Here is a 25,392-nt window from a genome sequence, read left to right as displayed (position 1 = left end):
CTACATATGCATACATGCCCTTCTCCTAGACACTCACACCTGCTCACTCATCCAGCTTGATTACATTTGCACACCTGAGGACTTTCAGAGACTGATTAACACACACTATTTAAGCCACACATTCACCCCTTCAGTTTGCCGAGTCTTGTTTACTGTATAGTGACATTTCAACGCGTTTCTTCCTGTCTTGTTTCTCCGTGTCTGAACCCAGCTTTGTCTCCTAGTTATCCTGTTTAGCCGCCAGCCTTTCGACCTTTTGCCTGTACCTCGATTACGACTCTGGATTTGCCCTCACATACCTGTTCTTACCTGTATTGACCATTGCTTGCCTGACTGTGATTAAAACCTGCATATTGGATCCTACCTTCTGTTGTGGTGTCACTCCCCGGCGTTACAGAAGACTCGGCCACACAATGGATTCAGCGGGTATAAAGATCATGTGTCTGCGTCAGGAAGCCCGGTCTATAGAGGAATACGTGGAGGACTTCATCCAGGTAGCCCATTTAACATCTTTGGATGATTTATGCCTGATGATATTTTTTCGTGGAGGATTATCTGAACCTCTGTACTCCACAATGCCACTGCATGACCCCCATTGGACACTTGAAGTGTACATTGATCTGGCTCTACAACTTAGTGGGTTCCCCTTCACCATAGGCGAGGTGGAGGAAACTCCTAAATGTTTTTTTGGGGGGGGCAGTGTACAGCAAGACCAGATGACAAAAGGGCTTGATGTACACCCCACTGAAACATTAATGCTGGCATCACCATCACTCCTGTCGCCTGAGCATCAGTTATATCACAAGATGGCCGCCTCCAGTCCCCCAGCTCACAAGATGGCCGACTCCAGTCCTCCAGCTCACAAGATGGCCAACTCCAGTCCTCCAACTCACAAGATGGCTGACTCCAGTCCTCCAGCACACAAGATGGCCTACTCCAGTCCTCCAGCTCACAAGATGGCCGACTCCAGTCCTCCAGCTCACAAGATGGCCACCTCCTGTCCTCCAGCTCGCAAGATGGCCACCTCCTGTCCTCCAGCTCGCAAGATGGCCACCTCCAGTCCTCCAGCTCGCAAGATGGCCACCTCCAGTCCTCCAGCTTGCAAGATGGCCACCTCCAGTCCTCCAGCTTGCAAGATGGCTGCTCCAGCTCACAAGATGGCCGACTCCAGTCCTCCAGCTCACAAGATGGCCGACTCCAGTCCTCCAGCTCACAATGTGGTCACAACCAGCCCTCCAGCTCACAATGTGGTAAGAGTTAATCTGACACAAGCTCAGAAGATGGTTTCCTGTTCCTTGTCCGTTCCTGCCATAGTTCCTGTTTCAGTTCCTGAAATACCATCACCTGAGCTACCAGAATGGCCTCCACCACCTGAGTTACAAGAGCTGATGCCACCACCAGAGCTGTTACTGCCAGAGCTGCCACCACCAGAGCTGTTACTACCAGAGCTGCCACCGCCACCTCCAGAGCTGCCAGACCCTCCAGAGCTGCCAGACCCTCCAGAGCTGCCAGACCCTCCAGAGCTGCCAGACCCTCCAGAGCTGCCAGACCCTCCAGAGCTGCCAGACCCTCCAGAGCCGCCAGACCCGCCAGAGCCGCCAGACCCGCCAGAGCCGCCAGACCCGCCAGACCCGCCAGAGCCGCCAGAGCCGCCAGAGCCGCCAGAGCCGCCAGACCCGCCAGACCCGCCAGAGCCGCCAGACCCGCCAGAGCTGCCAGACCCGCCAGAGCTGCCAGACCCGCCAGAGCTGCCAGATCCTCCAGCGCTGCCAGATCCTCCAGCGCTGCCAGAGTCTACGCCGCAGCCAGAGTCTACGCCGCAGCCAGAGTCTACGCCGCAGCCAGAGTCTACGCCGCAGCCAGAGTCTACGCCGCAGCCAGAGTCTACGCCGCAGCCAGAGTCTACGCCGCAGCCAGAGTCTACGCCGCAGCCAGAGTCTACGCCGCAGCCAGAGTCTACGCCGCAGCCAGAGTCTACGCCGCAGCCAGAGTCTACGCCGCAGCCAGAGTCTACGCCGCAGCCAGAGTCTACGCCGCAGCCAGAGTCTACGCCGCAGCCAGAGTCTACGCCGCAGCCAGAGTCTACGCCGCAGCCAGAGTCTACGCCGCAGCCAGAGTCTACGCCGCAGCCAGAGTCTACGCCGCAGCCAGAGTCTACGCCGCAGCCAGAGTCTACGCCGCAGCCAGAGTCTACGCCGCAGCCAGAGTCTACGCCGCAGCCAGAGTCTACGCCGCAGCCAGAGTCTACGCCGCAGCCAGAGTCTACGCCGCAGCCAGAGTCTACGCCGCAGCCAGAGTCTACGCCGCAGCCAGAGTCTACGCCGAAGCCAGAGTCTACGCCGCAGCCAGAGTCTACGCCACAGCCAGCGCCACAGCTGGACACGCAGCCAGAGTCGACGCCGCAGCCAGAGTCGACGCTGTTGCCTGAGCTTCCTGAATGGCCGTCGCCCCCTGAATGGCCGCCGCCTCCTGAACTCCCTGAATGGCCGCCGCCTCCTGAACTCCCTGAATGGCCGCCGCCTCCTGAACTCCCTGAATGGCCGCCGCCTCCTGAACTCCCTGAATGGCCGCCGCCTCCTGAACTCCCTGAATGGCCGCCGCCTCCTGAACTCCCTGAATGGCCGCCGCCTCCTGAACTCCCTGAATGGCCGCCGCCTCCTGAGCTTCCTGAATGGCCGCCGCCGCCTCCTGAGCTTCCTGAATGGCCGCCGCCGCCTCCTGAGCTTCCTGAATGGCCGCCGCCTCCTGAGCTTCCTGAATGGCTGCCGCTTCCTGAATGGCCGCCGCCTCCTGAGCTTCCTGAATGGCCGCCACCTCCGCCTCCTGAACTCCCTGAACGGCCGCCGCCGCCTGAACTCCCTGAACGGCCGCCGCCGCCTGAACTCCCTGAACGGCCGCCGCCGCCTGAACTCCCTGAACGGCCACTGCCTCCTAAGCTTCCTCAATGGTCGCAGCCTCATGATCCAGGGCCACTGCAGTTCCACGCTCCAGGCCCTCCGCAGTTCCACGCTCCAGGCCCTCCGCAGTTCCACGCTCCAGGCCCTCCGCAGTTCCACGCTCCGGGCCCTCCGCAGTTCCACGCTCCGGGCCCTCCGCAGCTCCACGCTCCGGGCCCTCCGCAGCTCCACGCTCCGGGCCCTCCGCAGCTCCACGCTCTGGGCCCTCCGCAGCTCCACGCTCCGGGCCCTCCGCAGCTCCACGCTCCGGGCCCTCCGCAGCTCCACGCTCCGGGTCCTCCGCAGCTCCACGCTCCAGGCCCTCCGCAGCTCCACGCTCCAGGCCCTCCGCAGCTCCACGCTCCAGGCCCTCCGCAGCTCCACGCTCCAGGCCCTCCGCAGCTCCACGCTCCAGGCCCTCCGCAGCTCCACGCTCCAGGCCCTCCGCAGCTCCACGCTCCAGGCCCTCCGCTGCGCCACGCTCCAGGCCCTCCGCTGCTCCATGCTCCAGTCCTGCCCCCGCTGCATGGTCCTGGCCCTCCATCCCTCCCCCAGTTCCACCTCCGCTCCACCTCCCGCCTGAACAGTATTAGGAGTGTCTGGAAGCCACTCCTTAGAGGGGGGGCTCTGTCATGTTCACCAGCGAACAACCACCAGATGTCGCTGGTAAACACTCACTCATAAAACTACATATCTGCCTTCTTCTGTGCCTTCTTCTGGACTACATATGCATACATGCCCTTCTCCTAGACACTCACACCTGCTCACTCATCCAGCTTGATTACATTTGCACACCTGAGGACTTTCAGAGACTGATTAACACACACTATTTAAGCCACACATTCACCCCTTCAGTTTGCCGAGTCTTGTTTACTGTATAGTGACATTTCAACGCGTTTCTTCCTGTCTTGTTTCTCCGTGTCTGAACCCAGCTTTGTCTCCTAGTTATCCTGTTTAGCCGCCAGCCTTTCGACCTTTTGCCTGTACCTCGATTACGACTCTGGATTTGCCCTCACATACCTGTTCTTACCTGTATTGACCATTGCTTGCCTGACTGTGATTAAAACCTGCATATTGGATCCTACCTTCTGTTGTTGGTGTCACTCCCCGGCGTTACAGTAAGTCTTTATATTGTACATGGGTTGGAGGAGTGAAGGGAATGCTGAAAGCAACTCCAGTTAAACACCTTAATAATTCTGCTTTTCATATTCAGAATAAGGTGAATAATCAGATTACTGATGTTCACACAAGTGGAGAAATACTCAGGGCTGCAGTTCTATTTCAAACACTGCGCTCCATCATACGGATTATACACCGGCTGTGCCTGCAGCTGGTGAAGAGTTTCCCTATTGAAGCTCTGTGTGCAGTTTATATTTGTAATTTCTGCTTTTTTATATTATTGAATATTTGACTATGACAGGGTGGACATGAAGCTGTTTCAGACACAATATGAGGAAAACATAGGAAGCATGCGCGTGGATAGTCACTGTGTGCACAGCAGATGTTTAACCTCCTCTGAGGAAAGGCAGATGGGGATGCCAATGAGCACATCAGCTTAAAGAGGCATCACCACACCAGCAAACCCAAGAACACGAGCAAAAGGATCAATAATGTTCTGAAAACTAAATAAAAGTGATTAAAATTTGATCAAATAATTTGTTAAAGACAGTAAGAATATTTAAGATCTGTTTAATTTGATCTCATCTTAGACTCACTGAAGATGGCAGAGCAGTGTGTGGGACACGGCAAAATCACATCCATTCCATGACAGAGCATCATATACCCGCATGAGTGTAGAGGTTTAACCAGCTGTATTAAAACACGACAGTTATAATAATCATGTTCATATTGGACTACTGACTCAATCTTGTTGGAGATCAAAGGCACTTTATCCTGATAATAACCCACATGTATGCTCTTTGGAGCACACCGGATGTTTTGGCTCCTCCATGTGCGATTGTTTTGATGCTGCGCGTGACGTCAGAAGGGCGGGACTAAGCGTGACGTCAGCACGGCGTGGAGGCGCGTTTAAAGCGCAGAGCAGTCAGAGTGTATCGGCCAGTCAGAGAGAGTCTGCGCGCTGCTGGAGCACCGGGATATATTATACATCATCATCCAGAAGAACACACCGCCGCTGGAGCTCCAGAATCCCGCGGAGAATACAGAACACACCGGCCGGCCATGGAGAACAGCAGCCGCTTCAGGAGCGCGCTCTTCGGCCACGGTGAGGAGCAGAGACGCGGTGAGTCTGGCATTCCTGCGCACACACTTAGCAGACTTACACACACACACACACACTGTTCAGCTCTCACTGGCCGTGCATGAGCCGAGCTGAGCACACACACACACACACACACACACACACACACACACACACACACACACACAGCGGTATGGAGGATGATGGTGTGTGTGACTGCGGTACAGTGGCTTTATCCCCGCACATTCCTTCATGTTTGACGGACACTTCTCCTGACAGCCTCTCTGCACTGCTCACTGCACTGGTCTGAGTACTGGCAAGACTGTACAACATCAGCACTGTTTACCTGACTGAGCTGAAACTCATCGGCTGATATCAGGAGGAACACTCTCCTGAACTCAGATCAGTAAGCAGACAGTGTGAACTCTGAGCCAGCATCACACCAATATCTGTGCGCATGTCTCTGTCATCATCAGTGTGTTCAGTATTTCTGCAACCCGAGACTGACACACAGCTGATGCAGTGATGACAGACTACACACACACACACACACACACACACACACACACACACACACACACACACACACACACACACACACACACACACACACACACACACACTCTTGTTATTATTCTCATGTCAGTCTGCACAGTGTGAGCCCCGCTCAGCTCCTCCTCCAGGATTGGTCTTTATTTTGTCAACAGTGAGCTGCAGTAGGGGATGAAGGCTCCGTTTGTGTTTATCCTGATTTTTAATGTGGTGTTTATATCAGAAATGTGTGTGTGCTGTGGTCAGTAGCTCATAAGAGCGCTCTGTCACTATCAGGTGGTGATTAGCATCAGGTCTCACACTCAGCTCCTGGAGAGCCGCGGCTCTGCACAGTTTTGCTCCAGCACTACTCAAAGCTAATCAACGGCTGCTGCTAGATCAGATATGGTTGCGGCCAGAAATAACGAGAATTATTTACATTATTTAATAAATGTTGCATTTATTGTTTTTAATTAAAGTCTACCCCCACCATAACCCTAAACCCAACCATCAAAGCATGTAAAAACAGAAGATGTACTGAGTGATTTTACAGATGTAATAGCCGACCAGGTGAAAAGGAAGTGCTCTTAAATATATTAGAAATGTACCTGAAATGTAGATGGTGTTTAAAGCACAATGAGCACAAATAACGCACTTAAAGAGCTTTCTAAATGTGTTGGTTTGCATTTGAATGTATTTATAATAAAGTACACCACAGGTACACTAGCACACAAATATGCAGGAGCTCAAGCATGCATATGCACACTTCTACATATTTATGCATTTGAATGTATTCACAGAAAACACACTCATGTTGTTCTTTCGTAAGGTGTGTTTCTGGATGAGAACTTTGTGAAGCGGCGCCACTCTGAGTGTGTTTAAAGTCTATGAATGTTATCTTGACTGGTTTTAGACGTAATGAAACATATTTTAAGTTCTGCACATGAGCGCGTGCTTTATCCTGTATTTCAGAATATTTTACTTCACACTAATGTTAATTGTCAATTGAAAAAGCTGAACATGACAGTTTTCAGGCATTCAGAGACGTGCAGTTATCTGTGTTTGTGTTGTACTTTTACTGCATATTTTAATATAGTTAAAACTTAAAACACATTCTGCTTATTGATTTTGTTAGTTATTGCTGAAAGTATACAGGTCTTGTAGTGCTCTAATAAATAACACATTAATGTGAAGCTTAAAATATATTTTCTACCGGCCTTAAAATAAACGTCCACTGAGCCTGAATAACTCTTGAACTAGTTTTAAAATGCACTTAAATTACATTTCATCTGAACTCAAAGTATACTTCACCTGGGCTTATACTATACTTGAATTGGTTTTAAAATTCGCTAAAAATGTCCTTTATCTGAACTTAAAATATCCTTTAACTGCATTTCAAGCATACTTTAAATAAAATACACTTTTAAAAGTAAACTTCAGTTGTACTCAAACTATGTCATTTTTGACACAACCAAGTATGCTACAGCATATTTAAAACAGCTTAAAGTTCATCTTAAGTAGGGCGAGGCAGTGGCGCAGTAGTTGCCTCACAGTAAGAAGGTTGCTGGGGCGCTGGTTCGAGCCTTGGCCTAGCTCAGTTGGCGTTTCTGTGTGGAGTTTGCATGTTCTCCCTGTGTTCGCATGGGTTTCCTCTGGGTGCTCTGGTTTCCCCCACAGTCCAAACACATGTGGTACAGGTAAATTGGGTAGGCTAAATTGTCTGTGTGTGTGTGTGTGTGTGTGTGTGTGTGTGAATGTGTGTGTGGATGTTTTACAGAGATGGCTTGCGGCTGGAAGGGCATCCGCTGCGTAAAAACGTGCTGGATAAGTTGGCGGTTCATTCCCCTGTGGTGACCCCAGATTAATAAAGGGACTAAGCCGACAAGAAAATGAATGAATGAAAAAGTTAATCTTAATTATATATAAAATAACAATGAATATGCTCAAAGTTGTTCCAAAATAACACCTTTAATATCCACTTAGTATAGTACATTTAAAATATGCTAGTTACGTCTAAAAAGTATAACTTAAATAGACTTTCTTTTCACCTGGGAACCCTAAACCCACCCGCCGCAGTACTGTAACAGTATTAATTATCGTCATACAGTGTCATAAGAATCGCTGCTATATTGCTGTGCATATCACACTTCCGGCCGGCCGCGTAGCCCATCCAGACCTAACCCTGATCCACTAATGAAGGTGTTCCAGACTCTTCCATTAGTGGATCAGCTGTGTTTGATTAGTGTTGGAGAGCTGTGGTGTGGAGCATCTCCAGGATAACTTCACTTTAACACAAGCTGCACATCCCTGGGTTTGAGCCCTTCAGCTGGGTCAGAGTAACACGTCTGGGTCAGCACTAACACTGCACTTTACTTGCTGTCTTATTTATGTTCAGTATATCTGACTATGGCCTAGTCCATGCTCACTGCACACACAGAACTGCAGAACTCTGCCGTCAGTGCGCTGAATAACCGTAGACTGATGATTACTGTGATGATGAAGAAGAAGAGAAACCCAGCATGTGATAAGGAGCTGATCATTGTTAAACATGTCGATGACTTCCACCTCGTTCTCTTGTCTGCTGGAGTGCTGTATTCATACTAGAGGGATTACTGTGATCTCCTGACTGCAGCAGGGAAACACTGGGAGATCTCTCTGTAGACTGATGGCATTTCCTGCTGTTCAGCCTCATCATCTTAATATGTGAGCAGAATCAGCTGTTCTGTCATCACTTTAGACATTACGCTAGAGAATCACTCATACAGATGAAGAGTGGACACAATGATGATGATGTGTGCAGATGATTGACAGGCTTGTATCTAGGCAACAGTGTGGTATGTTAATGAGGAAGTGTTTAGTCCTACAGTGTGCGCACTCTTCTGTTACACACTCACAAGTGTGCACCACTTCTTCACTGAAATCGTTTAGAGTCCGCATGACTGTGTGTTGTGCTGCAGCTCCCAGACAAACCGAATATTACTTGAGTAAGCAGTGGGCGGGGCTTGTGTTTTCTACTGCAAGCTGATTGGATGTAGTATAGTAGGCGTGTCGTTCAGAAAGAGGGTTATTACAGCCTAACAGACTCCTCCCCCTCAGCATTTCTGTTTGATGACTGCTGGAAGGGCGTGGTTAAGTGTGTTAGCTCCGCCCTCTACCTCAGACCGGGCTGGTCTGTGCGTGTTCAGATCTCAGTTACAATCAGAGGAGCAGACTCTCGTCATGAATGAATGAGGCGCACAGGTGACGTGTTCAGCTCTACACCAGCACTGTGGGCCAGTTTGGCTTGATGTGTGTGTCACAGGCGGAGTGTGTGCAAGCGCAGCGAGACGCAGTGTGTTAGATCAGGAGTTTAAAATTAATAAGCTCTGAGTTCTGATTGGACGATGACCTGAGGTGTTGTTCTGCTGGGGTGTATCACACACACACACACACACACACACACACACACACACACACACACACACACACACACACACACACTTCTGTTACTGTACAATAAACATAATCAGTGTGTGTGAAGAGTGTAAACAGGAGGATCACTGACGGATCACCATCTGCTGTATCTGCTAGTGCAGCGGGGCCTCTGACGTATGACACACACACACACACACACACACACACACAAACCACAAACACACACACACACACGTCACACAGAAAAACACACAAACATGCCACTGAGCAGACATACTAACCCTCAGTGTGCAGATTTGTGTGTGTGTGCACCAGCAGAACACAGCGAAGATGAACACACACACACACACACACACACACACACACTCGCACTCTCACACACACACACTCTGTGTCCAGCTGAACTAACAGACTGATGTGCAGACTGCGGTCAGATGCCGGATCGCTCACAGAATCTTGTGGTCCACATTCCTCAGCTCTCTCTATCACACACACACACACGCACACACACACACACACACACACACACACACGTAAAAGATTCAGATTCCAGAGCTGTGGTTCATCTGGCTGCAGCGGGTGACACTGGAAACACATCTGAAACACTCATCACACACACACACACACACACACACACACACACACTGCAGGAAGAACACATTTAAAGAGTCGACTCTCAATCGTCTGTGTGTGTGTGTGTGTGTGTGTGTGTGTGTGTGTGTGTGTGTGTGTAATGAGTGTTTCAGATGATTCAGAATGAGCGTGTGTAAAGCTTTGCCTCCTGACACTCATGTTTATGACGGGTTTATGACAAGTTATTGTCTCACACACACACACACACACACACACACACACACTGATGTTTATTGTTCAGTGACAGATGTGTGTGTGCTTCTCTACTCCGTAACGGAGATCTGGAAACGCCCAGACCAGCTCAGTCTGAGGTGGAGGGCGGAGCTAACACACTTAACCACGCCCCTCCAGCTGTCATCAAACAGAAATGCTGAGGGGGAGGAGACTGTTAGGCTTTAATAACCCTTCTTCTGAACGACACGCCTACTTCATCCAGTCAGCTCGCAGTAGAAAACACAAGCCCCGCCCACTGCTTACTCATGTAATATTCAGTTTCTGTGGGAGCTGCAGCACAATCAGTGTCATTTCAGCGTTTAACATCAGACAGCGGAGTGAAGGACAGGTCATGACAGCGGTTATGAACATGCGTCAGGGCTCCGGCATGCACTCACTTTCACTCCTAGTGGCTGGAGTGGGTATTGCCCTCCTGACAGGTCCACACACACACACACACACACACACACGTGCAGGTTGCCAGATTGATGCGAGTGTGCCTGACGATAGAACCTAACGGCTGATTACAGCTCTAGTAGAGAGACGCTGTCAGAGACGCTCAATCTAGCAAAACAACGGCAAAGTGCAACGCCAGAGCTGTTTGAGCCGTGATCGTCAGCTGAGTGCTCTCTACTGCTGTAATCTGTAGTCTGTCTAATGAAAGTCTCTCTCTCTCTCTCTGTGTGTGTGTGTGTGTGTGTGTGTGTGTGTATGTGTGTGCGCACCGCTGCTCCTGCTGGACCCTGCTGGACCCTGTGCTTCTGCAGATGATGAGGTGAGCTCTTCCTCTTCTTCTGCTGAGCTGAGTGTTTGTGCTGCAGTGCATGATGGGATGTCGTTGCTCCGCTGCTCTGTGATGATGAATACACCCTGAGCCGCTGTTGCTCAACGAGGGTTTGGTCAGGGCTTTCAGAGGACCCAGTTTTACCTGCTCTCTGGAATGTGTGTGTGAGGTGTGTGTGAGGTGTGTGTGAGGTGTGTGTGATGAGTGTGTATAATTAGCAGTGTATAGAGGTGATCTGACTGTTGCTGTAATCCTGAACTGCTCTCCTTCCGCTTCCCAGAATGCATTGCTGTGTGTGTGTGTGTGTGTGTGTGTGTGTGTGTTCAGCTCCATCAAACTGTGTGTGTTTGTGGAAAGAGCATCTCGTTTGTTCAGTGTGTGTTTTAGAGTTGCGTGAAAATCCACACACACACACACACACACACACACACACACACACACACATGATGTCTGACAGGCCTGTGTGCAGATGAGACGACACCGCCCTCTCTCTGTTTAACACACACAGCACAGATCAAGGGTCCGTTCACACTAGCATCAGCGTTTACATGAACATATCCAGCATCTCCTCTTCATCTGGGCCTGCACAGCGCTGTAGTGTACACTAGAGAGTGAACATGGCTAGGGATGATGAATGACCTGATGCTGATTGTGAGGAGCGTCTGACTGATGCTTTGGCAGGACACTTCACCCTGGTCTGAGTGTGTACAGCGCTCACTCTCCCTCCACTGGCTCTCCTAGCTTCTGCTGAACACCGGAGGAGATGTTTTGAAGAATGCTGAAGTAACCTGCAGCAGGATATCTGCATGTGTGTTCAGCAGAGGAGAGAAGCTCATCAGTGTTTGAACAGAGTGAAGTGTGTGTGTGTGTGTGTGTGTGTGTGTGTGTGTGTGTGTGTGTGTGTGTGTGTGAGTGAGGTTCATCATCGTGTGTGTGTGTGTTTGTCTGTGTGTTTGCATGTGTGTGTGTGTCTGTGTGTGTGTGTGTCTGTGTGTGTGTGTGTCTGTGTGTCTGTCTGTCTGTCTGTGTGTGTGTGTGTGTGTGTTTGTCTGTGTGTGTGTGTTTCTGTGTGTGTGTGTGTGTGTGTGTGTGTGTGTGTGTGTGTGTGTGTGTGTGTGTGTGTGTGTGTGTGTGTGTGTGTGTGTGTGTGTGTGTGTGTGTGTGTGTATGTGAGATGATGGCTTCTGCAGGGTCTTCAGGGTGTGGTGGAGATCTCCAGCTATAAACACACTCAAAACAGCCCAGAAACAGTCTGTGATGTCATCTCAGCCTGTGTGTGTGTGTGTGTGTGTGTGTGTGTGTGTGTGTGTGTGTGTGATGCCAGCAGTGTGGATATATTTGTCCTTTATTAGTTTTTTACTGGTGTGTGTTCTGGCTCAGAGCTGCAGTTGTGTGTGTGTGTGTGTGTGTGTGTGTGTCCTCATTCGTGCGGGTGTGTAGGAAACACCCTTCTGCTCCTCCCTGAACCTCTCAGACCTGTGCTCCCAGTATCGCCACACTCTAAATACCAGCGGAACAAAAGCGCAGCTCCCGCGGCGTGACGTGACGTCTGCTGGCGGCTCTCCAGACTCCTCCTGGCCTTCAGCGAGTCTCAGCGTTCCTCCACCGGCTCAGCGCTCTGGCTTTCTCTGGTCGAGGCGCTGTTTCCTCCTGCACTGATAGTCTGATCTCTCCGGACAGCAGTGGATCCTGTAGATGATAGTAGCGGGCTGTAAGGGTGCAGGAGATGTCTGTATGTGGGTTGTAGACTCGTTATTGCAGTGCATTGTGGGATTGACCAAGTGCACTTCAGAATGTCCACTATGGTTCTGGACAACACTATTAAGGCTGTAGGGGGATTGGTGAAGATGTGACGTCACTCTCACAGGGCTGTTTCATCTGGATTTATTGATCATTCTTACTCTTCCCCCGCCACACACACACTGCTGCTCTCATGGAGAGTTTGTGTCTCGCTTCCAGCCCAACACTCCTGAAAACTCTTGAATCAGTCAGCATTTTCTAGACAAGCACAACACGGTGTCGTTTTCAGACATAATGAGTGAAAATAAAGTGAGAGCTTCCCTCATGGCAGGTTATTTTGCTTGTTTTGGGGTAAACCCGTCATTGCAGTGGCCATGTGTTATAGTCATGTGATAGGGGCTTGACGAATGAGGGAAGGATACGCAATGACACAAAAGCTCCAATCAGCTATTGAATCTCAGCAGCTCCGCCTCCGTAGTCAGAGGTCTGCGTTTCCCTCATCCACACTGAGACGCAGCAGCAGCGCTTCAGAATGAACACGGCCTCTGCAGCGTTTCTAAAACACTCCGCTTTCGGCGCTCGAGAACTCCGGCGTAGTGTGGACGGATGATGTAACCGTAGCAAAACTTGCGCGTTTTCAAACTAAAACACATTAGTGTAAACAGGGCCTTAAAGGGCCATTACAGCCCCGGTCCTGTGTCAGCTGGGTGTTTCACACCTCTAGTTTGGAATAAGTCAGGAAAGTGGGTGTGTCCAGCTCTGTTTGGGTGGGAGTGTCTGGGGAGGGAAAAAGGGGAAGGATTTGAATAAAAATGGGAGTTTCCATTTGGGCACGCGCTGATTTTCTCAGAGGAAAAACAAACACACACACACACACACACACACACACACACACACACACACACGCAGGGGAGAGACAGACAGTGTGTTTAATGACGGTGGAATGTTTGATAGTGTGTGTTTGTGTTTGTGTGTGTTTGTGTGTTTGTGTTTGTGTGTTTGTGTTTGTGTGTGTGTGTGTTTGTGTGTGTGTGTTTGTGTTTGTGTGTGTGTGTTTGTGTGTGTGTGTGTGTTTGTGTGTGTGTGTGTGTGTGTGTGTGTGTGTGTGTGTGTGTGTGTGTGTGTGTGTGTGTGTGTTTTGCTCAGCTCCTGGTCCAGTGTGTGTTCTTTTCTACAGCAAGTCTGGAATGTCTGTGAACACACACACACACACACACACACACACACACACACACACACACACACACACACACACACACACACACACACGCAGGGGAGAGACAGACAGTGTGTTTAATGACGGTGGAATGTTTGATAGTGTGTGTTTGTGTGTGTTTGTGTGTTTGTGTTTGTGTGTTTGTGTTTGTGTGTGTGTGTGTTTGTGTGTGTGTGTTTGTGTGTTTGTGTTTGTGTGTGTGTGTTTGTGTGTGTGTGTTTGTGTGTGTGTGTGTGTGTGTGTGTGTGTGTGTGTGTGTGTGTGTGTGTGTGTGTGTGTGTGTGTGTGTGTGTGTGTGTGTTTTGCTCAGCTCCTGGTCCAGTGTGTGTTCTTTTCTACAGCAAGTCTGGAATGTCTGTGAACACACACACACACACACACACACACACACACACACACACACACACACACACACACACACACACACACACACACACACACAGACTCTTGTGTTACTCAGGCTTTTCTATAAATACCATCAGGCTGTTTCTCATGGCTCTCTGACCCTGCAGACGGAGCGGGCAGAGGCTCGCTGGTGCTGGGCATCTGCTGGAGGATCAGTGATTCTGCTGCTGTAAGAGAGCGTCTTCAGTACACTGTGCTGCTGTGTGGTTGTGATGTGTCATGGACTCACTCTGTCAGTGTTGTCTGTAAGGTGCATGTGTCCTCCTCTGTGAGCTGAGATACTTGAGTTGCATATTGTACCTGAGGTTTATTCATCTTTAGTCAGCTCTCCTCTGGTGTACAGAGCAATTTGGATCGATAAAGACAACATTTTAGATATGAAAGTTCCAGTATTGAGAAACCCTCACCACATGTGTCCTATAATGAATCTCTGGAGGTGCAGGTAATAATCAGGCATGGGGTACGCCTGTGTCTATAGCAGGACACACTCACACCGTCTTGCTGAACAGTCTGTACTGTAATAAAGAAACCTCTGAATCAGTCTGTGTTCTCCTGCTCATGTACCTGTGTGTGTGTCAGCCTGTGTGCTCCAGGGTCACATGTGCAGAATCTGGAGTGTAGTCCTCCACTCAGCGCTGCCGTCTGCTGCTCTCCTGCTCTCTGTAATTCACTGTGCTGTTGACACCTTGTGGTGAAACTGGGTTGTGCAAACACAATCTACAGTGCATGTGTGTGTGTGTTTGCCTTTATAACGGTGTTATTTGCGTCACACACACACTGTATGCGCGCTCTGGCACACCTATGGAAACCAACTGTACTCTGGGAAGCGTCGGGAGCAGGGCGCTGAGTAAGCCTGAGTCCTGCGCAGATGCTTCAGGTGATGTTGATGTGTATGTTATGTGTCGATGAGTGCAGATCTAGAGGTGTGTGTGTGTGTGTGTGCGTGTCTGTGTGTGTGTGTGTGTATGTGTGTGTGCTGTAGATCTGCTCTTCACAGGATGTGTTTGGAAGTGTATTGGTGTTAATTGTAGGTGACAGACGGGATATGTGTGTGTGTGTATGTGTGTGCTTGCGTGTGTGTGTGCGCAGATGCGCCCTAAACGCCTCCAGATGTGCAGTAAACATCAGTCCAGAAGTGCTGCTGTTCTGCTCTGATATAAACCTCAGACTGACCTGTGTGTGGAATGTGGAGATACACTGAGACACACACACACACACTCCTCGAGCAAATGCCTAAACACTGCTTTTGTGTGTGTGTGTGTGTGTGTGTGTGTGTGTGTGTGTGTGTGTGTGTGTGTGTGTGTGTGTGTGTGTGTGTGTGTGTGTGTGTGTGTGTGTGTGTGTGTGTCTAAGCTCAGAAATGAGATGCTAATGTTTTATTCTGTGAGTTAATGATGATCGAACACTGAGTTAGCATGATGGACACACACACACACACTGGTTCCCTCATCACATAAATCAGTTTTACTTCAATAAATGCATTCTGTGGTGAACACTGATACATGTGGATAACACCACTGAGGAGGTAAACTTAATAACCCACGATAAAATCTGTCTTTATGGAAGAGATAATTTTGTGTGTGTGTATGTGTGTGTGCGTGTGTGTGTGTGTGTGTGTGTGTGTGTGTGTGTGTGTGTGCGTGTGTGTGCCCAACATGTGTTTTCATTCGGAGATCAAAGAGTGTTGTCTGTGGGTTTCCTTTCCTTCCTGTCACCTTACACACTCACAAACACATAAAACACACATGCACACTCCAACATACAGATATAACACACACACACACACACACACACACACTGCGGGTTCATCCCTGTTGATGGTGGTGTGAGGAGGGCTCGTGGCGTGTGCTCAGAGCTGAGGATCAGCATTGCTCTTCTCCTGTATTGTCTGTAGTATGGAGGACTTGTTGTAAAGCGTGGTGTCTGATCAGATCAGCCTTAAAGTAAAGCTCCTGTTGAATTCTCCTGGTGAGTCTAAAATACAGCCCATAACACCTTAATAAGTGCTTTAGAACCCACTTTAGTCAGCACACACTAGCGAGCACCCCAAAACAGGGAGCGAGAACACCTCATTCCCTCCTCTAGCGACCCGTCAGAGCTCTCTACAAATGCCACAGCAGCATCAGGCGAGAGCTCTGCGGGATCATCAGAGTAAGAACCCTAGAACCCCCTGAGGACACCAATGAACCCACTGAAAGCACCCTAGAACCCACAGAGAGCACCAAGAACCTGCTGGAAGCACTGTGGAACCAAGTAAGAACACTCTAGAGCCCTGCACCCTAAAACTAGCTGTAAGCACCATAGATCTCACTGAGAGTACACTAGAAACCTCTGAGGGCACCCTAGAACCCTCTGTAAGCACTCTAGAACCCACTGGAAGCACCCTTGATCGTGCCAAGAGCACAGTGGAACCGCCATTGAGAGTAACCCATGACCCTCTGGAAGCACACTAGCACACTCTGCAACCTTACAATCCACCGAAATAACTGAAAGCTCTGAGAGCACCCTTGAACCTGTTGAGAGCACCCAAAAACCCACTCTGACACCCAGTGAGAGCACTCTAGAACCTGCACCCTTGAACCAGCTGTGAGCACCATAGATCCCACTGGAAGCGTCCTTGATTCTGCTGAGAGCACCCTTGAACCCCGAATAAGAGTAAGATGGGACCCTCTGAAATCACACTTGAACCCACAGAGAGCAATCTGGAACCTGCTTGAAAGCAACCTGAAAGCCAGTGAGAGTATCCCAGAACCAGCTGAGAGGACCCTAGAACCCTCTGGCAGCTCCCTAGAACCCTAGGGCAGCAGCACTGATCATTGCCACAGAAGTCGGTCATCCGGCTAGCAGAGACGTGTTATCAACCCTCAGAGAATGTGAGCATTAGCGCTCGGGCAGAAGCCCACAGCAGCGCAGGTTTCTGCTGAAGAAGGTAAAGCCCTTCGAGAGTGTGTGTGCTTGTGTGTGTGTGTGTGTGTGTGTGTGTGTGTGTGTGTGTGTGTGTGTGTGTGTGTGTGTGTGTGTGTGTGTGTTTGGGCTGGAGCCCAGTGTTCTCAGCGTGGTTATGTCATCATCTGGCCGGTCTCCAGTGCTGTAATGATGCCAGAGGGTGGCACTGCACACTACACTCCGTCTCTACAGAAGTGTGTGTGTGTGTGTGTGTGTGTGTGTGTGTGTGTGTGCACGCTGCTCTACTAGAGTGATCAGGAAGAAGAGCAGAGATCCACTGGGGCTGCAGGAGCTCAGCTGGGCTGTCGAGGAGTGTGTGCGTGCATGAGTGTGTGTGTTTCTGAGCCAGGAGGATGCTGGAGCCGCTGGAGGAGCGTCTAGATCAGCCTTTACCTGCTGAGGTGAGTCTGATCTGAGGTCAGCTTGTGCTCCTCTGTGAGCTCTTCATTCTGCCTGCGCTCCGCTCATGTGTTCTGTTCACTTCAGCTGGAGGAGTGTGTGAATAATGGCAGTGTGGAGGAAGTGAGGATCACGCTTTACTCTCAGCTCTCACTCGTGTCTGTATTGAGCTGATATGTGTGCAGCGTTTATTAATCAGAGTACAAATCCAAATCAGTGAACACTGACTAACAAATAACAGCAAGTATTACACGGCCGTCTGGAATACTGGATTCTGATTGGTCTGTTGTGACATTCCTATGCCTGTTATTCCCAGATAACCACCGCTGATTAACACACACTCATCCTGATATACCCCATCAGTGAATAGCTTCATCCATAGACTGCGTTCACATGTGTCTGCTCGCCAGTCACGCTGCGCTTTTCCCCTGTGTGTCCATCTTGTGTCTGAGTGATGAGCAGGTTAGTGTATCCTCCATCAGCTGCTTTGTGTTTAATGAAAGAACTAATAATGGACTATTACGGCTCTGAACAGTGTCAGTGTCTAGTGTGTGTGTGTGTGTGTGTGTGTGTGTGTGTGTGTGTGTTGTGGCCAGCAGCAGTGTAATGATCAGGATAAAGCACGTCCAGCCGGTTGTTGTCAGAGTATAGCAGTGCTGCGCTTCACATCTGCTGCTGATGAAGCTGGATCTCCTTCATCCCTTACATGTCAAACCTGGATTAATACTGCTGTGAATGTGTTGTTCACTGTTTGCTCACGTGAGTAAGCACATTACTGTAGAGTGTTGATCTGGAGTAGGACAGTGTTTAGCGAGATACTGCATGTGGTGTGAAGCGGGAGCTGTGTGTGTGTGTGTGTTCTCATTGACCCAGAATGACTCTTTACTGAAGTGCAGAAGCTGACAGGAACTCTATTGGAGACGCTTTAGCATAAAGACCAATTCTCAACATTAGCTACCGGTTTATTACCTGCTTATTACCATGTTATTAAGATAGAGGCTGTTGATTAGCACATATTCTGGGTGATCAGGGTGTGAGTTATACATTGACACTGGGGGCGGTCAGCTGTTTCAGCGATGTTGGTTTGTGTAATACAGGCTTCAGTGAATCACATCTATGTGTTTATTTAAAGGGTCAGGAAACACCAGGACACATGTGTTGAGCTGTTGACAGTGGTATATGTGTCCCACACTGCTAAAAACACTATTAGGACACCTATATTTCACTAAAAAGTGTAAATTGGTTGTTTTTGCGTTATTTCAAGCAAATTCGTACTTCCGGTTTGAAACTAATTTTTGAAGCTGCATCACAGTCATGAGATAACAGCGTGTTTTCCAGCGTGCAGACTGGACGTCTGTGCCAGAGTGTGTCTTATTAAGTCTTACAGTGTGCTGCATTAATGCATGAGTAAGGCTTGGTTCAAACCAATCAGCGCGCTCTATTGTACAACTTCATTAATATTCATTACTGTCACAGTGTTTAGACGACAGAGACGCCACGTTGTGTTAGGGTTTCAAGCGTGAAGTGTTGCTTTTATAGTTTGCTGCAGTGAAGTTTTGTTTTCATTTTCTCTCTGTGAGAGCTCAGCTGGAGTCACGTGTGGATTAACAGTGTACGCGACGCTCGACAACAATAACTTACGTGTCTAAGGAGGATTATTGTTTACCTGAGAGCTGTTCTCATCTGCAAACGCTGAGATCCGGATTCGCTTGTAGTCTCCTCTAAATAAAGACGCGGCTCTAGTTGCTGGTGATTGTCCTGTCTCTACAGATTTGGTAAGTGAGCGACCAGTGCTCTTTGTTTATTCAGTTTGTTCGTATCGAATTAAGTTAACTATTGCACCGAGTGTAAACATGTTAGCACCACAACCAAACTTTAACCTCGTGTAGGGTTTTCACCGCATTTAGTGACCGGAATAACACACGCGGCTTTCTGACGCTACCTGCCGTGTGCATCTAAGTTTCCGGGAAATGCAGAGGGTTTTTTTCTCTCATTCGCCGTGCGGTATCAAACACTGCATGAAAAATACACGCTTAGAGCAGCTCCTCGAATCAAATATCTCGTTTGTCGCGAGGCACATGAATGAATTCCCTGAATGAAAGAGCCAAACTGCAGTTAAAGTCCACCATTTAATAATCTGGCAAATAATTCGACTACAGATGTCCATGTAGGTTAAACACCATCACTTTCTCCTGTGTGTAATTTGACTGAAACTCGCGCGTGCCCAAATAGACACTCCCACACCCTCCCACTTTAGTTCCTCCGACACTCCCCCCTAAACAGAGCTGGACACGCCCACTTTTCTGACTTTTTCCAAAGTAGAGGTGTGAAAACACCCTGCTGAAACGAGGGGCTTTCATGGCCCTTTAAAGTACTGTTGCTCAAACTATACGCCTAGTATAACTTTCTGTGTAGGCTTACACCACATTCACACAGCGCGTCAGCGTCAACGCTTCCCGTTCACTTTGAATGGGTGACGTCAGGTGTTGCTGAACTGCATTGTGGATCTGTCGGCGCTGCTCCAGAGCGCTGCTCGCTGCAGAAATTTAGACTTGTTCTACTTTTCAAGTGTCGACGGAAGCGTCAGCCAATCAGCTCACTGTATGCAAATACACGAGCTAGACAGTGGCTTATTGCTGACTGAATTTCATTGGCTGACGCTGCTATGATGATTGCTTCAGCCTCAACTTCAGACACGCCCTGAGTCAAGCGCTGACGCTGAAGCCCCGTGTGAATGGAGCGTAAATGTAGATAGACGCAGCTGTTATGAGAAGAGTGTCTGGTGAAGTCTTGCGCCGTCTAACCGGGCTCTAGATCTGCAGGTTCTGACTGATCATTGATGATTTATTCATGCCTGGTCTGATTGGTGTGATTATGCATTCAAAATGGTATGAACCATTGTAGGGGGGTCAAATCTATACTTGAATGATCTGTTATTTTAATCGTTGATATTAATAAAGATGTAGATCAGCCGAAACTATTTCTCATAAAGGACTGAACCCCATTACACATCTGGTTTTGATCCTTGAGAGGGTTAATTAGGTGTTAATGATGGGCTCAATCACCCTAAACCCCCCTGTAATTCACACCCTGTGCATGATCTTATTGTTCTCTAATCCTGCCTAATGCCCAAACCCAACAACCACCATAATGAACAAGCAGAATTCAGTGGATTACTGAGGTCACAGTCAGAGTTACTGGTTTACTGATAGAGGAGATGCACCTTAAGGTGATCAGATGATGAGACTCTCGCAATAGAAAGGGCCGTGCACACGTGAAGAGTTTCCCTCATTCCTGCACGTTCCTGCAGTTCTCCTCCGGGTACAGTGTGTGTGTGTGTGTGTGTGTGTGTGTGTGTGTGTGTGTGTGTGCTGCTGATCCACAGGAAACACTGTAGTATTGTTGTTCTTTTGAACTAGGCTGGTTAGAGTGAAGCAGTGCATCTTGGGAGATCTGTGGGTTATTTTTAGAGTTAGCCTGAGAATCCAGGCGGAGGTCACCTCCAAACATCCAGCCTGTGCAAGTGCCATGACATCTACATTCTCCTGATGTGGAGGATTCCAGACATTCATCTGTGTGTGTGTGTGTGTGTGTGTGTCTGTGTGTGTCTGTGTGTGTGTGTGTGTGTGTGTGTGTGTGTGTGTGTGTGTGTGTGTGTCTGTGTCTGTGTGTGTGTGATTCCAGACATTCATCTGTGTGTGTGTGTGTGTGTGTGTCTGCTGTAGTGCTCATCTTCAAGTGTTCATCATGCTGTTCTGCAGTTCCTTACACACCACACAACACCCCCCCCCCCCTGAGCCCAGACTGCCAGTGTGTGTGTTTCTCAGTGTGTGTGTTGCTCAGTGTTCAGACAGGTGTACTGCACACTCTCTCCACCGCTCTGAGCAGGGTTAGCACAGTTTCAGAGACTTCATCATGCAGAATACATCTATACACTTGATCAGAAACAACCAACATGCAGATCCTTCACTACTGCCTTAGCAACCACCAGAACACCCCGGCAACCTCACATGAAGCAGCTGTCACCGGCTCTACACGGATCCCTCAGAACTCAGTGGCTGACTGAATTAATGAAGCTGTAATTATCCATCAGTGTGTGTGTACGTGTGTGTGTGTGTGTGTGTGTGTGTGTGTGTGTGTGTGTGTGTGTGTGTGTGTGTGTGTGTGTGTGTGTGTGTGAAATGTCACTCTGCAGTGTCTCCTACAGGAGGTTAAAGCCCCGCTGTGTCTCCATATCCAGCTGAGATCTGTGTTTCAGAGTTCAGTCCAAACTGCCCCACACACACCCTACAGTACTGGAGATCTGGACGTGTTTACTGTAATCATACTTGGGTGTATGTGTGTGTGTTGTGTTGTGTTGTGTTGTGTGTTTGTGTGTGTAGTGTTAAAAGATTGGTGTAGATTATTCAGCAGTTTGACTGACGAGACTCTGAGCAGATCTGTGTGTGTGTGTGTGTGTGTGTGTGTGTGTGTGTGTGTGTGTGTGTGTGTGTTGGTTTTCCTTCTTCAGCTCATATCCTCCGTTTATCTGCGTCTGCTGCTGGTATTTCCTGAGCTCTATTGTGCAAGACACGTCTGCTCTCTCGTCTCGCTGAGAGAGAGAGAGAGAGAGAGTGTGTGTGTGTGTGTGTGTGTGTGTGTGAGGTTCATTCATCTGCTGATGAGCTGAGTCAGTGTGTGTATCAGCATTCTGCGGGATGGTAAGTGGATCTGTGCATCTGTCAGCGATGTGTGTTCATCAGCCGCTGCGGGAAACACCTCTGTGTGTGTGTGTGTGTGTGTGTGTGAGTCTGTCTGCCTGCCTGTCTGAGTGTCTGTCTGTTTCTTTTTCTGTCTGTGTGTGTGTGTGTGTGTGTGTGTTTCTGTCTCTCTGTCTGACTGACCTTCTGTCTGTCTGTCTGTCTGTCTGTCTGTCTGTCTGTCTGTCTGTCTGTGTGTGTGTGTGTGTGTGTGTGTGTGTGTGTGTGTGTGTGTGTGTGTGTGATGTTCATCTTCAGATGGTTCAGGCTGGTGTTGTAGCAGGAACGCTCCTGTAGAGTGTGCAGTGTGTCTGTGAGTGTTACCTGTACAGGTGCTGATGAGGTGAACTCAGGTCCTGTGCTGCAGATATTCAGTCTGGGGTTTATGTCAGGCTTCAGGTGTGTGTGTGTGTGTGTGTGTGTGTGTGTGTGTGTGTGTGTGTGTGTTTTATTTTCAGTAGTGACTCTTGTTATTGTTCTGCTCTCTGTGTTTGCAGACTAACTTAAAAAACAGCAGATGTGGGTCTTCATTGAGAGCCGTCTTTAATGCCAACTGACCCATAAACCTGTCCCTAACATTAACTGGCCAATAACTGACCCACACCAGTTAATCTGTCCTTAACCATCATCTTAAACCCACCTATACCAGTAAATCTGTCTCTACCCGTGACCCTGACAACGCCTGCTCTCAGGTGCGCATGGCCGACTCCTCTCTGTACGACATGCTCTCCTGGGGACTGGTGGCACCAGACCATCTGTGAGATGTGTGGAGTAGCAGAACTCGACCTCTTGGCCTCCAAAGACAACTCTCACTGCCTACCATATTTCTCAGTGTAACAGGATGGCCTGGCCCACGACAGGCCGAGCGCTCTCCTCTACGTGTTTCCTAGGATGGCTCTGATACCACAGCTGATCCAGCGCATCAGTGAAATCAAGTTCACTCTCCTCTTCATGGCCTCAAAGTGGTGCAACCAGCCCTAGACGGCTATCTACACAGACAGTGGCGGATATCTGGACGTCTCTGCCTTACAGGCTCAGCTGCTTTCTGCATCACTTGCCATCTGGTGCCCGGCCACACTTGGAACATTTGCAGTCTTGTACATGGTCCTTCCCTCTCGAAGTGCTACATATCTGAGATCTCACAAGACGAGCACATCGCTGTTCAACTCTTCACACAGCGTTCATCCTAAACACAACGAGAGCGACCGCTCGATAGGGAACGCTCTCGGTTACTAACGTAACCTTCATTCCCTGAGGTAAAGGAAAGGGTGTTGCGTTCTCTGCCATGCTGAATGGCTCAGGGCTCAGGGCTGCCGTTGCTGAGCGACTGGTTTGGGCTGATTGCTCATAGGTGTTCAGGATTTGAGTTAAACTGGAGTTTTCCTGTAGGGCAGGAGTGTCCAAACTCGGTCCTGGAGGGCCGGTGTCCTGCAGAGTTTAGCTCCAACTTGCCTCAACACACCTGCAATGATGTTTCTAGAAAGCCTAGTAAGAGCTTGATCAGCTAGCCCAGGTGTGTCTGATTGGGGTTGGAGCTAAACTTTGCAGGACACCGGCCCTCCAGGACTGAGTGTGGACACCCCTGCTCTTGGGCTTATGCTAAATGCAATGCTCGTTCCCTTATCTTAGGTAATGAAGGCTACGTTAGTAACCAAGGGCATTATCAAGATACGAGATTACTTTTATAAGGCGATATGAGATCTGCTTCTCCTACAGACAGACGAGAGTGTGACTGCGCTCTGCTGGAGTTCAGCTTCAACCTTCTCCAAGAGTCCGTCTGCTGTGGAGGAAGAAAAGCACCGGGATCTTCTTCATTTTTAGGTGAAGTGTTCTTCTGATGTTTAGGAGAAGAGGCGTGTGTGTGTGTGTGTGTGTGTGTGTGTGTGTGTGTGTGTGTGTGTTTGCTTGTTAAAGCTCATCCTCTGGGAGACTCTAATGCTCTTATTAAGCTGTCCATGTCTTCCTGCTGCAGGAAATGAGCTGCAGATCTTCTCTGAGGGGGCGTGGCCACAGTGCTTGTTTATATATGTAAATATTAGTACTCAGGAGTGTGTGAGTGTGTGTGAGTGTGTGTGTGTGTGTGTGCGCTGTGATCTGGCAGTGTGTGCTGCAGATCCGCTGTTTCTCCGTCTGCTCTCCCTCTAGTCTTGTCCTGGTTTCTCAGTAAAAATGGAAGTAAGACGGGAGCTCTGGCACAGTTTCACAGACACGTGCAGCTCCAGGAGATCATCTCTGAGCCTCAGCACACACTCCTGAAGGTGTTGTGAAATGAACATGTAGTGTTTCAGATGGTGGTCTTCAGGATATCTGTAATCTCGAGTCTCCAAAACAGAAGAGAAAACATTTAGAAGAAATACTCATCTGCAGTCTGCACTTCGTCTCTTCCGCCTAAAGAGATTTTGTCGTCTCCTCATACTTCAGATCTTCATCAAATCTGCTGACCAATCAAATGCTCTATATCATCTCAGAGCTGCGAGAAAAACAACATGCTACTGGCTGATTTTATAAAGGGGAGGAGCTAATCTGTGCCCCGCCCTCTCTCCATGTTCCAGTTGAGATTACATCAAGCGTTAAAGCAGGTCACGGAGCTCTGCGTCTGGAGGTCACTGATCTTCATCTCCACTGGACGTCCCACAGGATTGAGCCCTGTCAGTGTTCAGTCCTGAGCTCACGCCACTGTTCATTTAGTCACTGGAAATAAAGGGGAAGCATTTAGTTGCCTATAAATTTACTAGGATTTGGGAATAAATCCAATTTCAGCATTTCGATACCCAGTTTGGATTCCAGAGTAGTGAAGAACAGAAAAGAAGAGCAGATTTGCCCTGTCCAATCACAGAGCAATGGAACTGATTTAGATTTTTGCCTGATTATTGATGGATTTGTGGCGTTTATTGGCCAATTATACAAATGCCAGCATAATCAGGCTATTAAGGTCACTGACATGTTATTGACAATAGATTTAGAATCCTTTGTGAATTATATTAAAGCAGCACCACATGACTCCACAAAGTAGTCCTTTCCCCATTGGTTTATGCTACTTTTTATTTATTTATTTATTTATTTTTTATTATTATTTTTTTATTTATATATTTTAATTGTTGTGTATGTTTATGTTTTATTTTAGGATGCTGTTCTGTGTTCGCTTTTGCATTATTTATATATATATATATATATATATATATATATATATATATATATATATATATTAAGATGCGTGATCTGATCAGAAGTGGACA

At 48.7% G+C, this 25,392-nt stretch overlaps 2 protein-coding genes across 8 annotated transcripts in view; both read left to right on the top strand.

Moving 5' to 3' along the window:
* The window catches only part of LOC141377980 (uncharacterized), a 4,020-nt gene extending 7 nt beyond the window's left edge, over nucleotides 1-4,013 (top strand). The window contains exon 1 of the mRNA XM_073924246.1: nucleotides 1-4,013. This exon is cut by the window's left edge and continues 7 nt beyond it. Within this exon, the coding sequence (XP_073780347.1) occupies nucleotides 414-3,620 (3,207 nt within the window). The 5' untranslated portion in view covers nucleotides 1-413 and the 3' untranslated portion in view covers nucleotides 3,621-4,013.
* A 966-nt stretch (nucleotides 4,014-4,979) lies between these two features.
* Nucleotides 4,980-25,392, top strand: part of septin4b (septin 4b) — a 48,488-nt gene continuing 28,075 nt past the window's right edge. For 5 of the 7 annotated variants that reach the window (XM_073922615.1, XM_073922613.1, XM_073922605.1 and 2 more), the window contains exon 1: nucleotides 17,323-17,419. In XM_073922615.1, coding sequence (XP_073778716.1) covers nucleotides 17,372-17,419 — 48 coding nt within the window. In that variant the 5' untranslated portion in view covers nucleotides 17,323-17,371. 7 annotated transcript variants of the gene reach the window in all.

This window comes from Danio rerio, chromosome 15, assembly GCF_049306965.1.
Source record: "Danio rerio strain Tuebingen ecotype United States chromosome 15, GRCz12tu, whole genome shotgun sequence".
NCBI classification, from domain to species: domain Eukaryota; kingdom Metazoa; phylum Chordata; class Actinopteri; order Cypriniformes; family Danionidae; genus Danio; species Danio rerio.
The sequence above is the reverse complement of the archived record's forward strand: the minus strand, read 5'-3'. Positions and strand labels throughout refer to the sequence as shown.